At 36.7% G+C, this 19,134-nt stretch overlaps 1 protein-coding gene across 2 annotated transcripts in view; it reads left to right on the plus strand.

The window, feature by feature from the left end:
• The window catches only part of FAM171B (family with sequence similarity 171 member B), a 40,027-nt gene extending 21,970 nt beyond the window's left edge, over positions 1-18,057 (plus strand). For both annotated transcript variants that reach the window (XM_034429090.3, XM_034429098.3), the window contains exons 2-8: positions 26-259; positions 2,040-2,132; positions 5,918-6,076; positions 8,992-9,162; positions 11,150-11,266; positions 12,793-12,916; positions 13,721-18,057. In XM_034429090.3, coding sequence (XP_034284981.2) covers positions 26-259; positions 2,040-2,132; positions 5,918-6,076; positions 8,992-9,162; positions 11,150-11,266; positions 12,793-12,916; positions 13,721-15,056 — 2,234 coding nt within the window. In that variant the 3' untranslated portion in view covers positions 15,057-18,057. The remainder of the gene's footprint in view (positions 1-25; positions 260-2,039; positions 2,133-5,917; positions 6,077-8,991; positions 9,163-11,149; positions 11,267-12,792; positions 12,917-13,720) is intronic.
• Positions 18,058-19,134: the final 1,077 nt, after the last annotated feature.

Raw genomic sequence — 19,134 nt, forward strand, 5'->3', positions numbered from 1 at the left:
TGCTCTTTTCTTTTCTTTCTTACAGCACCTATGTTTACCCTGAAAGTGCAAGTTAATGATATAATCAGTCATCAGTACCTACACCAAGCTGTTGTGGACATCTTTGTCAACTACACTAAAACAAATTCTACTCTAACTGGAAAGAATGGCGCAGTATTGATACAGGTTCCCTATCAGCTAGGCCTGAGTTTAACCATTGTTTCTTATAAAGATGGTTACATGTTAACACCTTTACCTTGGAAAACTGGGAGAATGCCAAGTAAGTAAGCAAGCTTAAGAACACCTTTTTAAAAAATATTTTCTTTACACCAGTTCTTTTAAAGATAATTTATGTAGTTCTTTAGGTGGCATAAATTTTTCATCTAACCTTCTCCATTTCCCCCTTCCTTTCTACCCATTTACTTTCCTTTTTTTATATTTGTTCTGTGATTCAGTTTTTATTTTCATTGAGCAAATCACTTAATTCATTTATTTCATACTGGTCACTTATTTTTGCTTTTTTTCTGTACTCATCAACTTTTTCAATCTTTACCCAATCTTCTTTATTTTTTACACATGTGCCACTTAAATAATCCATTCTTACTGCATTAAATTTACCTTTGTTCCTCCTAATATACCAAATCCTCACTTCCATATAATAAAATGAGTAGAAGTATGCCCTTACGCAAAGACATTTGTTTTAATAAACATTCATTTCTTACAGCAGACCACATGTGATACATTTTCTCCTAGCCTTTGCACAATTAAATTTTGTCAATCCATTTTTCCATCTTTACTAAATGTTCTACCGTAGTAAAGAATGTCATGTATTTGCTTTTTTTTTTCTTTTTTCTTTTGCCATTTATGTATAATTTGCATTCATTGGCTAATGCTTTCCCTGTCAAACCCAGTTTTTCGGATCTCTATTTTTATTATTTTTTTTGTATCATCTGGTCGAATCTTTGTTGAAAATCACTTGTGTTTTCAACTAACAACATGGGACATTCCGCATGCATAAATGGACATATATTCATGCTTCCCCCCCTAAAAAAATAACACATTTAGCAGATGAAATGTAAAATTAAAATTATAATCCATATTAAGTTTTTCTGTATATAAGGAGGAGAAATGGAGGTATCAATACATAAGTTTCTGTATGTATTGATACCTCCATTTCTTTTTATTATGATGTAGGTGAATAAAAAAACCTGAATATATTCTTCACCCAAAAGGTAAAGAGCCTGTCTAGCAAAATTACAAAGAATTATGCTCAAAATGACATAAATCTTCTATTTCCTTCTCCCCAAGGCAAGAAGAAAGGAAAACAAATCCTATCTTGAGCTCTGTAAAAATCAGATTTCTACTAGTACTCCTAAATTTTAGCTGAAGTTACTTCCATACTTTTTTCATTATGTTAGTTAATGTCATACATAAAATCTTCTAAGGTCAAATGTATTAGGCTTATATACAAAAATCTATAAATTTCCATTATTTTTAAGATGTCAAGTGTATGAGTAATATATAGAAAAATATAAAAACGTGTTGAGAGATTTAGGACTTTGCTCATACAATGATAGCAATAGCAATAGCATTTAGGCTTATATACCACTTTACAGTGCTTTACGTCCCTCTCTAAGTGTCAGCATATTTCCCCCAACAATCTGGGTCCTCATTTTATCGACCTCGGAAGGATGGAAGGCTGAGTAAACCTTGAGCCAATGAGGATCAAACTACTGGTAGTCAGCAGAATTAGCTTGCAACAATGAATTCTAACCACTGTGCCACCACGACTCTTATAAATAACTCTTACCTGACTCTTTACCAACCAACAGGCATCTTTTGACTGGAGGTGTTATTCAAAGTGAAAGGTGACCCCTTGTAGCTGAAGTTTGCTAAATTGGTGCCCATGAAATTGAGCCTTTGCCTTATTTAATCAAAGTCAATATAATCATGTATTTCAGATGATACAGCTTTTTCTGTTTAAGTTTTACTTCTCTTCAGGGCAACAATACTATAATACATACTTACATAATAATATATTATTATTTTATCTCCCACAGTATATTCATCTGTTACGCTTTCATTGTTCCCCCAAAGTCAAGCGAATATATGGCTGTTTGATGATACAGTTTTAATCACTGGGAAACTATCTGGTAAGTAAGAACAGAACATACCCAGGTTTGCAAACCATTTTCTCTTAAGATATAACCATGTGGCGAAGTCCAGTACAGTTTCCAGATTATGTTTTTAAGTATGGGCTGTAAACAATAGATGCAAAGAGTTAGAGGCATTTTAATTATTTTATATTTTAGTAAAACAACAAATGCAAACTTGTACTGAATGCTTAATTTGCTAATTCATGTTAGTGGATTTATTAGCTGGCCAGAAGATGCAGGTCTTTTCAGGCCTTATGTTTATCCTCTTAGCAGCTCAATAATGGAGGTTAAGTTGAGAGGTAGTGTGTCAACTCGCAAAGTATCCTTGGCCTGCTCTCAAGTTACCATAGGGGGGGATGGGAAACCGGCGAAATGGTACAGCAGCCAAAGACAGATGCACATTCCACGCTTATCTCTCTCAAGGCTGTATCCCAGGGTTACTTACAGCAGCCGAGGGGAGTAACCTCTACAACCTGGGAAATTGGTTCGTTGGGAATGTGATTGATGACACACCCTGGGTTGAGGGGGGAAACAGGGTCATAATTGGAGCGTAAATTACGTAGGGTCAGAGCTGGCTTCACTTGAGAACGTGCCGACATGAAGCTCCTAATAAATAACTGGATTTCTTTTGAACCTTGGCTCGAGACTCATGATTTAATTAGGGCATCTGTCAGAACCCTGATGTGACTATTTCAAACACAAAAGAGATGATTACCACCTGAGAGTCCCCGACCCTAGTCCCACACTCTTCTATCACAACATCATACTCATTTTAATGTAATTCTAGAATAGGTTCTCTTCAGCACTAAAAAAAAGGGGCTTGTATTGTTTCAGTTCAGTGGTAACCCACAATGAAAAGCTTATAGACCTGCTGGAATTTATGCCCCTGTTTTGCTCCACGTATTTGTGTTGAAGATGGACATTGTCTTCTTGAAGGATCTCTCCGTGCTACATGTGGCAAGAGAGGAAAAAGCTGACTGAAAGCTGCCTTCACACATTTTTATCAGCACCTCTCCCTATCTAATGAGGGAATGTTAATGGGTCACTGCATATAAATTAAACTAATCCGGCTTCTGCAGGCTTGCTGTCTAAAATGCAAGATACAAAATAAGAGATACTGGGAAAAAAGAATGAAAGCCTGTTGTTGTTGTTGTTATTGCTGTTTTTACAACAGCTGAAAATCCAGTTGATAATCTTTCACCTGTGTCTTGTTTGTTAAGTAAAGGTGACTTAACCATTGCTACCTTTTCTATTTTTTCATTTTCATTTTTTAAAATAATGTTTTTTTTAGTATTTATGCCATATCCCAAGAGAAAAGAAAATGGGTGTTGGATATTGAGAAAAACAAGGTCTTGCACTTGTATCTTCTCTCTCTAACTCAAATAATATATCCTTTGAATACAGCATTTAAATTCATATTATTTATTGCTCTGGAAAAAGAAGCATTTCTATTTTGTCTAATATTGCAAATCTGTCTTTTTGATTAAATAGTAATAAATAGATTTGGGGGGGGATGAGAGTCGAGGTGTTTAAAATTAAATAGTAATAAGGAGGTAGAAGGAAGTAATGAATTTAAAGCTAAGGGATTGAATCAAATGCAAGATTATAAGGACAATTTTGTCCATGTTATACTTTACACAGATAGTCCTCATTTATCAACCATTTGTTCAGTGATCTTTTGCAGTTACAGCAGCACTAAATAAGGACACCTATGACCAGTCTTTGAAATGGTAACCATTGCAGCATTCTCATAGTTACATGATCACAGTTCAGGTGCTTGGCATTGTGCCAGTGTAACATTGATTTCATCATTTGAGCAAAAAGCTCAGATCTTGAGAATGTGTTTATTCATTACATTTATTTGCCACCCATCTTGTAACGAAACGTCTCTGGGCAGCTTACAGTTTAAAACATTAAAATCATAACCTATAAATATCTCTAAAATAATAAAAAACAGAAGTCCCTGAATCCAGATAAAATTACAATTGAAAGATGAGGGAGGGAAGGAACAGAATGTGTAGAGGGGGAAGACAGGATTGCCTCTTAATTCATCAACCACCTCCAGTGTGAAACCTCTTCCATTGGAGCCCCAAGCCATCTGGCAGAGCCAGGTCTTAAGACTCCTGTGGAAGGTCAGATGGTCTGGCCTCAGGGGGGTAAGATGTTCCAAAGGGCAGGAGCCACAACAGAAAAGATCCATCTCCTGGATGCTGGATGCTGCCAACCAAAATTTCTTAGTCGGTGGGGCCTGCAGCATGCTTTTCTGCTGGCATGAGTAGGGCAGGCCGGTCCCAGTGGGCTGAGGTGGTTCCTCAAGGAATTTGTACCCATGCTGTGCAGGACTTTAAAGATAACAACCAACATCTTGAATTGCACTCAGAAGCAGACCGGTAGCCAGTGCAGCTTCCAGAGCATTGGTGTGACATGGGTCATCCTAGGGATCTCAAGAACTGTGCACTCCAGTGCACTCGGCACCAGTTGAAGCCTCTCAATGCTCTTCAAGGGCAGCCTGTTGCAGTAGTCCAAAAATGAGATGATTCCTGATCCCGGAAAAGCCTCCAAATAACACATCAATCGAAGTTGTGCAAAGGCTGTCCTAACCGCGACTGCCACATGCTCTTTGAGCAGGAGTTGTGAATCCAGGAAAAACCCCAAGTTGCAAACTGAGGTAATGCAACCCCATCCAAAATAAATTGGTTAAAGTCCCAGATCTTGGAGCTCTGTGCACTCAAAGCCATTTGGTCTTGTCAGGGTGCATCCTGTTGTTCCCCATCTAGAATGTGTTTAGAGAGGAAAGGTGATGACATGCTATACAGTTACGTATTAGTCTTTAATGTGCTACAGGAGATTTTATTACTTATAGAAAAATTGCTGGTCGCGAAGACAAAAATGAAGGAAAACAAATATGGGTCAAATGAAAGACAAAGCAGTAGACTATTCTTGTTTTGTATTGTTTGCCTTTTACAGATATTCCTCGATTTACAATCATAATTGAGTCCAACATTTCTTTTGTTAAGTAAGACATTTGTTGAATTTTGCCCAATTTTATGACCTTTCTTGCCATTAAGCGAATCGTTAAGCGAATCACCACCGTTGATAAATTAGTTACATGGATGTTAAGTGAATCCGGCATCTCTATGGGCTTTTGCTTGTCAAAAGTTTGCAAAAGGTCATATGACCTTGGGACACAGTATGAGTCAGTTGCCAAGCATCTGAATTTTGATCACATGATCATGATGCTACAAAGGTTGTAAGTGTGAGAAACGATCATTTTTTCAGTGCTGTTTTAACTTTGAACAGTCACTAAATGAACTGTTGTAAGTCAAGGATTACCTGTATTTGCAATTGAAAAGGACTAGGGCAGATATTCTCTCTTGATTTTCCTATCAAAATCTATTTCAGATTAGAATTAAAGTATAAATGATGATGGAACATTCTGAACTGGGATTAAAGATGACAAAAACAGAATAAGAATGTTTTCCTTAGGAAGAACTGTACAAATGAAACTCATCTTTTCCCCCCTAAGTTTGGTTATATTTTTAGAAAGTTTTGTAAGCTCTGTTTGTATCGCCTTAGTAATTGGGTACTGCATACATCATTGCTTTGTCTTTTATGATATCTTTCCTAATGTTAGTTTTCACGTAACGTATTTCCAGAATAGTTGCAAGTATATGTAACTGCTTGGAAAGAATTTTTTTAAAAAGTATTTCTTATTTGGTCACATGATTATTTAAACAAAGCATTACAAAATTTCTGGTTTAAAATTTTTAACTATTTTTCAGAGGCCAAATCTCAGCCAAGTGTTCAGTTTCCAAAATACTTAATTAAACTACCTGTGAATCACCATATCACCAATGTAACAGCGTATCTTACAGTGCCACAACAGTTTTTAAAAGTGGAGCATTTCTTCTATACAACAGGAATTCTTTTAAATAAATCAGGTAAGTCACACTGATAATTAATTATTGAGGTTTTATCATTCTTACCTCATCTTTAAACGCTCTGTGCCAGTATTCATACCCTTATTGTGGGCCTTGCATGTAATGGTTGACTGAGATATTTAGCAGACATAAGGAGCCGTTATCTTTGAGACTATAAACTGATAAAACAACGTAACGATGATATGCTTAACATTACAGATTGCTGCAGTTCCAAAGCCAAAACTTCCAGCATATCCCTACTTGATATTTTATGTTTATTTTTCATGTTAATGAAATAGATACATATCAGCAATAGAGAAAAATGACAGAGATGATAAGTAGGACAGTGAAAAAATAAACACCAAAGAGAAGAAATGAAGTTTATATTAATTTGAGAATAGATCATGGATGCATATATCATTTGAAGGAGAGGTTTTAGACAACCCTGACAATTCAACAATTCTAACATTAGTAATTCTAAGAAATAGCTTGGAATTTTGGAGAGAAAGTAAACAGGTAGTCGCAAAAGTTCAGTACCTTCTTCTTTGTTAAATACCTGGAGGTCATTATGAATATAATAATAATGAAGTTTAATATCAGCCATTAGCAGGTGGATCTTGGGTGGTTGAACTCTAGTTTTCTTCATGTGTTCCAAGCTCCAGTACAGGGAGCTGAATACAGCTGGAATCAATAATATATGACTCCCCCTTTTGCATTTAAAGAACTAGCAAATGGCACAGTTAGGACACTTTGTTTTTCATCTTTAGACTATATTGAAATTTCTGATATTTCTTTCAAATAATTTATATATGCCCCAAAAAATGTCAGTCCTAAGGGCATGCAGTAGTTTATGAGTGTTTTGGTGCTAGAGGGGCATTGCTGTATGGCTGTCATTCTCTTTCAACTTCATGTGACCTGATTAATTAGCTGCAATGCTCTCAAATAAGTGCATACAGGGTATAGCTCTAAAATAAATTAAAGGAAGATGGTTAGTTTTTACCTGTGTCTTTGTTTTGAGTTTACCTGGTACCAAAGATTCACTTGTTCCATTTCTGTTTTCAGTCAGACAGTGGATTGAAGGCAGTTCCTTGTTTTGGGGTTTTTTTCTTTTACAGATTATGCATATAGCTTTGCAAATTATTTAGGGGAAAAAGGGTATAGACAGCTTCCTTCTTACTTTTTTGTAGATTTTTTTTTAATGTATTAACTTTTTTGTACTTTAATGTCAATTAATAATGTCAATTAAATCAGACTTCTGATGAAATGTGTTTAAGATTGTGCTGCACGTTTTCTTTAGTAGCTCTTCATGGGACTTGTATCAATACATTTATTTCTGTAACTTGTTCATGTAGCCTTGTACAAAAATGGAAATAAGAATATCTCATGAAGTATCTAATACTTGTCATTGATAGCAATTGTTTGAATACCTGGAAAGCTGTTGTATCCCAGTTTAGGCAATACTGAAATAGATGTAAGACTGATTAATTATTACCATGTTTCCCCGAAAATAAGACCTATACCAAAAATAAGACCTAGCTTCATTTTTACACATGTATCCAATATAAGCCCTACCCCCCCAATAAGCCCTAGTTAAGAAACCCCTCCCCCACTCAGTTGCACCTGGTTGAAGGCCTCCTGAATGAAGGCCTCTGATGGCGAAACGAGGCCGGGTGTGTGTGTGTGCCACACACATCAATCCAGAGCCAATTTCTCAGCTGCAAAGGTCTTTTCTGAAGGCCTCTGATGGCAAAACGGAGGCCGGGGGCGACATGCATGAGCAGTGGCAAGTGACCACAGAAGAAGTGGACCTGCAGTGGGCTCCTGCTGGGTGGGGCTGTCAGTGCTGCTGCTGTGAGGTAAGTCAGTGGAAGACATTCCCCAAAACTAAGATCTGGTGCCTTTTTCAGGGAAATACGGTATTTGATACAATATCAAATAACATCCCATATAGAAGTCACTATTCATAATATCCTTAGGTTAAGTCATTTGGCTTGAAAGGAGTATCAGATCAATAAATTCAATCAATGTTAGCCACTTTACATTACTGCTTGTTTGGTTTTTGAATGCCTGCAGAGATCAAACTCTCTACAAATCAAACTGGTGGTTGGTCCCTTTTACTGTATCAATCCATTGAAAAGTATTCACATGCCAATATTCCTTGGAAAGTACTTTAGTACAAATTATTCATTTGCCAACTTCTTCCTGGGTGGTGAATGGGATCTGCCACTTCTTAATCCCTCTCTTCGGTTAGGTATTATCTAAAACATCCTTCCATATTTAATTATGAACGGTTGGAAATGTAAGCGCTTTTCTGTTTTTATCTCCATCTGGTGGTTAAGCTCAATATTGCCCATATTCCTAAACTTAGTAAAATGAAGCTCATGTGAGCGTATGTTTTCAGACTTCTTTTTACTTTAGTGGGATAGTTTTACCTACAAACTAATTTGATAATTAGATAATTAGAAAAATACAAGTGAAAGGAAAAGGGGGTTGCTCAGCAGAAATATATATAGGGGAAGATGACCATCTGCTTCTTTCAAGAAAGGTACTAAAATCTTGACTGTATTTAAATTCACATATGATTGCTTTAATCAACTACTATGGTAAATGTCACTTTTTTTTTTTTTTACAGATATAACAATCTATGTGTGGAATGTAATAAAACATTAAATAAAACAAAGCTATTTCCAGTAATTATGCAGAAGCACTTTTGCCTCTACTCCAGGAGTGGAATATTTTCAGGTTCAGATTAAATAGCTATAAAAGTAGTTTGACAGGAGCCCATAGGAGATGGAGCCCCTATGTATGACTTGCAAATAGCACTCATTTTATGAAGCTGCTTCAAAACTATTATATGTTCCCATTATCAGGAAAAGTAAATTAACACTTTTAAATCAATTAAAAGTAAATTAAAAGTTACTTTTCTGTATGTTTAGGTTTCAAAAGTATTGAACTGACTCCCCTTGCTGCAATTTGTGTAAACTTATTTTCGAGTGGGAAAGAACTGCAGGTGGATGGCTCCATTCAGATCACCTTACCTCTTTTGCCTACAACTGCGGTAAAAGCAGGAGAACCTATCTCAGCCTGGACTTTCGATATGAAAACGGGTGAGTGCTTTCTGATCACCAAATGATTACGATTAGAAGAAAGCTTAGTATTTGTCATCTTCCTTTATTTGTAAAAAAATAAATAAAAATAAATCCCAATTGAGATTATCCTAAATACGTTTTCTTAGATGCAAATCCAGCTAATCCAGGATCCTTATTTCCAGATTTTGAGCATAGGTTGCAGTCTACAGATAGTCCTCAGTTTATGTCTATTCGTTCAGTGTCTATTCAAAGCAGTGGCAGAGTTGAAAAAATAAACGTATGACCTTTTTTTTTAAAGTCGTAGCCATTGTAGCATCCGCACAGTCTTGTGATTGTAATGTAGGCACTCTGGTACCCACCTCACAATTATGATGTTGTAGTGAGGCATGTCATGTGATTGCCATTTGTGACCTTCCCAGCCAGCTTCTCAAAAGCAAAGTCAGTGAGGAAGCCAGCCGGGAAGATTACAGGTTGCCCCAGGAAATAGCTCTCACCCCTCCCCCCCCTTTTTTTTGAGGAGTCTACTATAGAGTACCAGATCCCAGGGATCATAGTCTGTAGCACTCCCTGCCCAACTACTGCACTATCCCGCCTGCCTGAAGCCCCTTCCTGCCCTCCCACAGCCTCCACCAACCTACCCGAGGCCCCCTGAGACCTGTCCAAGCTCCCTAGCCATCTATCTTTAGCACTCTCCATTCACCTGCAGTAACCATACCGCCCCCCCCCCTCCTTATCTTGGATGCCTATGTCTTCTCACTTAAAACCTCACACAACCTAGAGTTGTAATGGCAATGGGATTGCCAGGCTTGCTGTCACTAAGCAATGTGGCCATGTGATTCACACTTTACAATTGCATTGTTCAACAACAGCAGTTCCAGTCCCAATTGTCGGTGTAACCAAAGGACTTACCTGTATATACATTATTGAAATAACTGCATACGATCTAAAGGTTACATTTTAATAATAAATGCTTAGCTGTTTTGATGCATAACTTGTCCTCAATTTACAATCATAATTGAGCCTGGAATTATTATTATAAATCATTGAGGTCATAAATTGAGACACCTATTTGGCCAGAAGCAATTTTCCAGCCTTTTTTATAGTGGTGGTTAATAGCAATAGCACTTAGAATTAACCCACTTCACAGTGCTTTAAAGCCCTCTCTAAGCAGTTTACAGAATCAGCCTATTGCCCCCAACAAACAAGATCCTCATTTTACCTACCTCGGAAGGATAAAAGGCTGAGTCAACCTTGATCCGCTCAGTGTTAGGGTGTGTGTAAAAAGTATTTGTTGCTTGTGCAACGAGCAGAGCAGAAACACACAGGGAAGGAGATAAACGTGCAGCTCATGTGGGAAAAATACTTTATATACAAGATAATAAGCAGTCTTGGTGTAGGTAAAACAGTCCAAGGTCATAAACAGTAATATCAGTCCAGTGCTTTAAAGCCCTCTCTAAGCAGTTTACAGAATCAGCCTATTGCCCCCAACAAACAAGATCCTCATTTTACCTACCTCGGAAGGATAAAAGGCTGAGTCGACCTTGATCCGCTCAGAATCAAAATCCTGGAGTGAGCAGTGAGTTAGCCCTGCAGTACTGCCTTCTAACCACTTTGCCACCACAGCTCTGTAAGCAAATATTACAGTCATAAAGCAAACCCATTCATTTCAAAAGCGGCAAAAACAGTCACATGACCATGTAATGCTGTAATCGGTCATAAAACTGGCCTGCCCGACTCACGATCATGTGATTCCCAGAGGTACTTTATGTGGCTATCCTAACTTTGTACAATTGTTAAACGAAGAGTACCTGTTCTAGGTATTAAAGATAGAGCACTACATCATTAACTTTTAGAAAAACAATGCTGGACTAGATGGAACTTCCTGCAATATATTTATTATGAATATAACATTATGAGTATAAAAGAGTTGCCTAAAGTTTTTGATTCATCCATTTTTAGTTGAAAGTCTGAAAGAAAGCATCTTATTTTATTTTTGTCTTACCAGGTGCTTGGATTAATCGTGGTTTGGGAATGGTAAAGAACATCAATGATCACTTAGTATGGACGTATACTGCTCCAAGTCTGGGATATTGGATAGCAGCCCCATTGTCTGGAGCCAGAGGTAAAACTGGGGAAATGGACATTATTTTATGTCTGTCTTAATTTTTATTTCTTTCATAAAGTCAGAACACAGGACATAGAAGTCTAATTCTTCCCAAATTTAATTGGGATGATGAGATTTATCTCTTGTTTATCTTGAGGGTGAAGTTTCTTTAGGCTTATGAAATATAACTTCGGGTCATAATACATTGTAATATTCCAGATGATGCCAAAGTAAATGCAATTAGGTATTACAGGATATGCACAGATTTATATTAGTAAACATCTACACACATGGTAATTCAGTTCCTAACAAGAGCCTAGGAAAGAGTTCCTAGAGTGAAGCAATGTCCTATTTAGAGTACATGTTGCAAAATCTAATATGCATCAGGGTCAGGATCATTAGCTTCACTCTCATATCCAATCTACTCAGGTTGTATATTAAATTTTTGCTTGAACGTGAATTCAAACCCTCAGCCGGAAGGACAAGTGCATGTGAATATAGTATGCCTTACTTGTGTAATATGACCCAGATCTATATATCTTGTTGGATTAATATTCTCTATATACAGGTAGTCCTCGGGTTACAACCACTCATTCAGCGATATTTAAAGTTATGACACTGCTGAATGAGGAGGACTTACAGCTATTCCTTGGAATTCCAGCCATTGCAGCATCCCCATGGTCACATGATTGCAGCCCAGGTGTCAGTGCCTGGCTTGCAATCATTATGTTGCAGGGTGCCCACAGTCATGTGTTCTTGGTTTCTGACATTCCCTGCTGGTTTTCCCACAAGCAAAAATCAATGGGAAAGCCAGCAGGTCTCAAATCATTCTTGATCCCACTGCTTTTTCATCAGCTTGCTCTCTATAATACCCGTGGCGCCTCCCGTCGATTGTAGCACCCATACTTCCACATGTGCTCTGTAATACCCACCTGTGCCAGTGTCCCCCATTGCATCTACACACCTGCCTCCCTTCCCTAGCACTTACCTGTGACAGCTCCCCACTTGTTCATAGCTCTCTCCTGCAGCTCTCACCCACTGGCTTCTTTTCCTGGAACTCCCACCTCTTTCTGCTTAACAACCTATGCTGTCTTAAGGGTACAACAGCAGCTTGGCTGCTGAGGTTGCTGTTGCTAAGCCATGAAGTTTGTATGATGTCACACTTTATGACCACATCGCTTAGCAACCCAAATTCTGATCCCAATTGCTGTTGTAACCCGTGAACTACTTGTAGGCATATTGCTTGAATGATTTTGACTGAGGTAGAGCCCCATCAGTATTGAGACAATGAATGAAACTGATCTCAGGGCCTTTTGCGTACCATTAAACTGCTTCTGTAATAAATAAATTGTGGACCTCATGCTCTCTGATGTGAACCTCTCTATTCCGTTTTTGCTGGAGGCTTGCAGCCATATCTCCTTGTTTGCTGAAAGATCCAGTGTCAGAATGTAAAGGAAATATACAGTCAGGAAATCTAGGAATGCTCAGTCTGTGGTAGTGCAAAAATGGTAACTTTTATCTCCTTTCTCTGATTAAAAATGCAGATTCCATTATTACAACAGTTACTAAAGATATCACTGCCTACCACACAGTATTCCTCACGGCGATATTAGGAGGCACTGTCACCATCATTGCTGGTTTCTTTGCACTTCTGCTTTGCTATTGCAGGTAAGACGGGATATGTTGGTAATGCATTTTTTTTTGGCCATAATTGATTACAGTATGCACTGTTTGAAAGCATAGGATTAGTGCTCAGGTTGATTCTGCTTTTGAAAGATAATTGATTTACAATTTACGCCCACTTTCTATGCCTAAAGGAAACGCTAATTCGTCCTACATGTTCTGTAATGCTCTTCTTTTATACCGTTTTTGAAGAACCTTGATGAATGTACAATTTAAATATATATATAGATTTAGTCTGCTTCAGACTATTAGGCGATAGTCTGCTTCAAATATAGGTAAATACATATGATTTGGTAAAATCCAAAATTAAGTGGATGTTTTCTTCCTTTACAAGAAAGATAAGCTTGTAAATTACATAAATAAATAAGCCAGGTGCAGTGGTGGGATTCAAAAAATTTTACTGCCGGTTCTGTGGGCATGGCTTGGTGGGTGTGGCAGGGGAAGGATACTGTAAAATCTCCATTCCCACCCCACTCCAGGAGAAGGATATTGTAAAATCTCCATTCCCTCCCCACTCCAGGGGAAGGTTACTACAAAATCCCCAGCTGGGACTTGGGAGGCAGAGAATAGATGGGAGCGGGGCCAGTCAGAGGTGGTATTTACCGGTTCTCCAGAACTGGTCTGAACCTGCTGGACTTCCCAAAATTTCTGCTACCGGTTCTCCAGAACTGGTCAGAACCTGCTGAATACCATCTCTGGTCTGGTGGTGTTAGACTACTACTAATTGCAGTGATCTATATTAAAGCATAGTTTTAATACTTCTTTTTTATTTTGCTTTTTTTTTTTTAGGGATAAATGTGGTCGTCCAAAAAAGAGAAAGAAAAATCCTACTAAACTAGATATTTTAAAAAAAGACCAAACAACTTCAACAACTCACATAAATCATATTGGTGCAGCCAAAGCGTCTTTGAAGCCAGAGGACAAATCTAGATTGTATTCACCCAGAGTAGCATTTTATAGCCCCCAGAGACGGGTTTCAGCTGAAGGTGAGGAGAGGAAAGCCCAAGACAGTTTTAAAGTTTACACAGAAGGTACTCCATATCAATTCTCTGGTAAAAATCTCCAGTGTAGGAGCTCCCCCCAGTCCTTGGAAACCAAAACAGAATTGAGACATCTTCCGCCAGTTAAACACTTCAATGGAAGTCTTCCTCCTTCCCAAAATGTACAAGAACAGAATCAGTATCTCCCAATGACTGAGGAAATCTATGGACTCTCTTCCCTCCCAGAACAATTAATGCATCTCTATAGCCAGCCTGGTGCTATGCTTCAAACATCTGAACTATTTCACTCCCAGGAGCAATTGCATGCTGCAAAGTCAGCTACTTTACCAAGAAAAGGACAGTTAGTCTATACCCCTGTAATGGAGAGTATGAGTCACGAAAGTTATACGCAGACATTGCCCAAAATGCCAATGCATGCTCACTTGCAGGAACCAACTTCCGGAGATGAAACAGTGGCTATAGATAGGCAACAAGGCTTGTCTCCTCAGACTGCCAACTGGGGCCGCTACACCAGTAGCTTGCTGGAGTCAGTTTCTGTCCCAGGAACGTTAAATGAAGCTGTGGTGATGACACCATTTTCATCAGAACTTCAGGGCATTTCAGAGCAAACCTTACTTGAGCTTTCAAAAGGAAAACAGTGTCCACATCCAAGAGCGTGGTTTGTGTCACTGGATGGCAAACCAATAGCTCAAGTGAGGCATTCGTTCATTGATCTCAAAAAGGGCAGGAAGACTGAGAGCAATGATACTAGCTTAGACTCAGGTGTGGACATGAATGAGCATAATCCAAGTCGAAAATTGGAGAGGGAGAAAACCTTTATTAAAAGCACGCAGCATTCTAAGATACTTTACCTAGAAGACTTGGATCTGAGTACCAGTGAATGTGGGACCATGCTTTCAACCCCGGAGGATCAAGCTGTGAAGCACATGCCAGAAGGAAGTAATGACCCCATCATAGAGGAAGAGCTCCTGGAAGAGATGCCTAGAAGAAAAAACACGGCAAAAAAACACGAGGCCAGCCCTCCCCCTGGGAAGAAACAGGGAAGACCACGTCTAACTAAGACAGAAGGCAAAACAAACATCTGGAAAAAAAGAGACGAGAGACCACTCATTCCAAAAAATTAACATTACAGTGATGTTTATCTTCTGATTGTTTCATGTCCAGTAGACTTTACCTCCTCTCTATCATTTTATTTGTAAATTTGCACTGGTCATTTTCAGTGGGGCAGTCAGATTTAGGTGACATTGCTTTTTTAAGACACAGAGCAGATTACACCTTCATAAGGAGTATTGTTTTCTGAAAACCAGCTCATCTTGCTTTCAACAGTTGTTATAATATCAGGACGTTTGTAAAACTATATGTGAAAGATTATTCTGTGGTGTATCTGCAAGGACATATTTGCATTCTCTGGAAGACACTAGTATGGCATCTCATTTACATGCTTTGAAATTAGACAACTGGCAAGGAAGAAGTTTTGTTGATACCAAATTGCATTGGTTGAGAAAAAAGTGTTATTTTTGCAACTAGTGTCTGATAATGGAAATTGTCATAATATGGTTTGATATTGTGTAGTATGGTATTTTTCATCGAAATGCCAATAGGGAGATCTTGTATTTCGTATCTAATAGAACATCCTGCCTCACTATAATTCCTATATAGCTTTTTCTGGCGGGGGAAGGAAAATTAAGGACTTGTTATCCAGAAGGTATTTCTAGTGTGAAGACTTCTGCCATTCCAATTTGTATTGAGCCAAATTGTGCTCCATTTTTAGGATAGCTGGATTTATATTGTTGTAATAAAGGCAGAGTTTGGCTCTTTTATGCCCACAATGTGTGCCATTGTAAACATGGCCAAAAAGATGCCTTTTGAGACATTTCCACCAGAAACAGCATTCTGTACTAGCCTTAAAAAGATAAAAGAGATGCCGCATCAGGCAATTTGATAATGTGCCACTCTTTTCAGCTAGCATTGTCATAAGTCATGAAAGTCAATTGTTGCTTATAGGATGTTAAAATCTATTGGAGTTAAATTTAGCCATAACATATAATTTGTTAATAAAAAAATTGGGACAGTGGGACCACTTTGTTATACCCAAATTTTTTAATCTGATAATAAATCTGCAAGGCAGACAAAATAAAGGAGAACATCATAGTTTGATAGTATGCAAAATGGAAGATTTTGGAAAGTTCCCTGGGGAAGGATTCCAATGTGTATAGATAAGCCTTTCTTAATGAAAGTTATGGATTTTGGAATCTACATGGAGTCCTCTAAAACAAACACATTGCAGCCCCAAATATAGTTACTTGGAAATAGATTCTGTTGATTTCAGTGGAATTTGTTTCACATAAAAGCACAATTAAAGCTAAAAATGCATACATTTACCTGAAATTAAAAGACAACCTATTATTTTCCCCTGAACAACTTTCACCATCACCTTTTCAGTGGAGATCGTAATTAAGATGTTAACAAGTTTGTACTATATCTTTCCTAATATTTTTAATACAATATGGAAATATTCATCCATTTACATTTGATGTGTTTGTTATGAGACACTTTAAAGTAGAAGAATTGGTGTAAAAATGGGAGGCGAATATATTGGGGGATAGAAGGAGGACTTGACAAATAGGCATTAACATGGCCAAATGCTAAATGGCATTAGCCATTTCTGCAAATAGGGCAAAAGTAAAATTTCATGCTAGACAATTATACATAATGTCTTTGTACTAAACATGGCAAGTGTACTTTGTCAACTGATTTACCATTCACTAGAAGTACTGTGTGTCCTAACTGGATTGTGCACTATGAACATGTTCAGGGACTCTCAATTGGGGCATCTGTATATATTGAATGAAAACTGGGATTTGGCCTGTAGGACAACAGCCATCCTTAGGTTATATAATTCATTAAGGAGTTAAAACACTGATTATATGAAGAACTGATTGTAAGAGATATAAAAGAAGGAACTATAGAAGAAAGAAATGTTCACAAATGTTTGTTTGTTCTTTGAATAATAAATTTGTTTCTGATAATTCATTTTTGGCTAAGAGAAAAATAGATCTCCGTTAAGTGAATTATCGCTAGAGAATCATGTTAACCAAAGTATTTTCCAGAATTTTGATTTTTGCAATCAGCTAGAAAAATCTAATGATACTAATTTTGTTAGTTCCTAAAGTCAAAGAAAAATGAAACTTATGCAAACTAGAGGCTTTTCATATTCCTTTTTCCATTTGTCTTCTCATAATCATTTGAGGACTGGCTTATTTCTATTGCAGTAAGGCTGTAGCCTCTGAAATCATGGTTGAAGCGTTAACTACCCTATTTTTTCAGTTCAAAACTCATTTGTCTCATTTACATTGAAATAAACAGAAAATTTGGATACCAGGAACTATAGGTTCACGGTGGACAGTGGACAGGTGGCACAGAAATGCTCCAACTTATAGCGTGGCAATGGTCTTTCTGAGAGTGAACAGAAAATATCCTACCTTGCTAAAAAATCTAACATTAAATGTTAAAAGTTTGGGATTTATTAATGGACAGAGAATCACTTATTTATATATGATCAGAAAAAAAATTATATTAACATTTTTTAGTTATCTTTTTAATACTTTCATAGGGCTTTTTTGTTTTGAAATAATACAGAGAAATGAATATAAGTAATAAAAAGGCCCTCATAAATTTGTTACTATGAATGGAAGGATAGTAACATTTCAATCAAAATCAAAAGATTTGTCAGAACAAAAATGGAGTAGTTCTGAATGACACAACTTTTATTGAACTACCTACATTTTGGGTTTCCTTTTCTTAAATGTGAGGAAAAAATGGAACTTTGAAAGGCACAATGATACAGAAATGATGGATTTTGAGTAAAATATTCTAGTTGGTTTGTCTCAACTTATGAGATTTGAATTTCTACTTATTTGCAGGTCATTGTGTATGAACTGATGGGAAAGAGATAAATAGATCCTCTGAGGATTTGAGTTACTTTTACTGGACTAGTGTAATATGCATACCATAGTCTGCAGTAGTGGATTTTTTATGAAAATATGTATGTGCTTACAGAATATATCTGAGACAAGATGGACATTTTCTTCAGTTTGGAAATAAATGGAGCATTGAATCCTACAATGGTAGTACATCCAAAGGCTTTTTTAAAAATACAATCTACATTTTACATTCAAACATTTTACTGTCTCATCTGCAGCTTGTTAAGTAGGGCATGTTAAATTTTTAAATTTTCAATTTCCAAACGTTAGGAGTGTTCAAAAGTTGTGACCTGCCTTGGGGATTGTAAAGATATTTTGGTTACTTTAATATAATTTATATAATATAATTTATAATATAATTTATATTTTGGTTTCTTTAATATAATTTATATATAATTATTACTTTAATATAATTTATATATTATTTATAATATAATTAATATAATTTAATATAATTTATATAACTACATATGTAGTTATGTATAACTACATAAATATCATAACTTTTAAACATTTTATTTCAACCAGAAAAATCTTTACCTCTTTAATTGTTCACATTATTGGTTCTTACCAGAGTGTGCATGAAAGGGTAAGACTAAGAATATTTCAAATTTAATCTAAGCACAAATACCTCTCTGGGTATGTGGGATATATATTAATGACTTAAATATAATGTATATTAAACTATTTTTGGAAGTCACTTTCAGAAAATAAGTGCTTTTCCCTTCATATGTGACACATGCACTGAAATAGCACCGGACATTTTAAGCGTTTTGGAATATTAAATAATTTTCAAACAAGAAATGTTTTTGCCATTTTATATTTAAACAGCACTGATAGAATTATGCCTAGTAAACTTTTGATGGTGATATTCCTCTTAATGCCTAATCAATATTTCTGAAATAATTCATTGTTTAGCATTTTGTATCAATTAGTTGTATTGGCTGAAATTTAAACTAATTCTGAAAATAACAAACAGAATTGACAAATAATTGTACATTTCCTAATTGTGATACACTGTTCTTTAACTTTAAAATATACTGGTGTGTAATTCTCCAGCATATATAGAATCTTTGTGGGTTTTTAAAAATGTATTTCTATGTCATACCAGTTCAGTTTTACTGTATTGCATGCATGTTAACAGAGCAGTTCTATGCATGCTTATTCAGAAGGAAGTTCTTTATAGTTCAATGGAATTTCCTGCTAAATAAGTAAATAT

Source organism: Pantherophis guttatus, chromosome 1, assembly GCF_059756535.1.
Source record: "Pantherophis guttatus breed Tessera chromosome 1, ASM5975653v1, whole genome shotgun sequence".
NCBI classification, from domain to species: Eukaryota; Metazoa; Chordata; class Lepidosauria; order Squamata; family Colubridae; genus Pantherophis; species Pantherophis guttatus.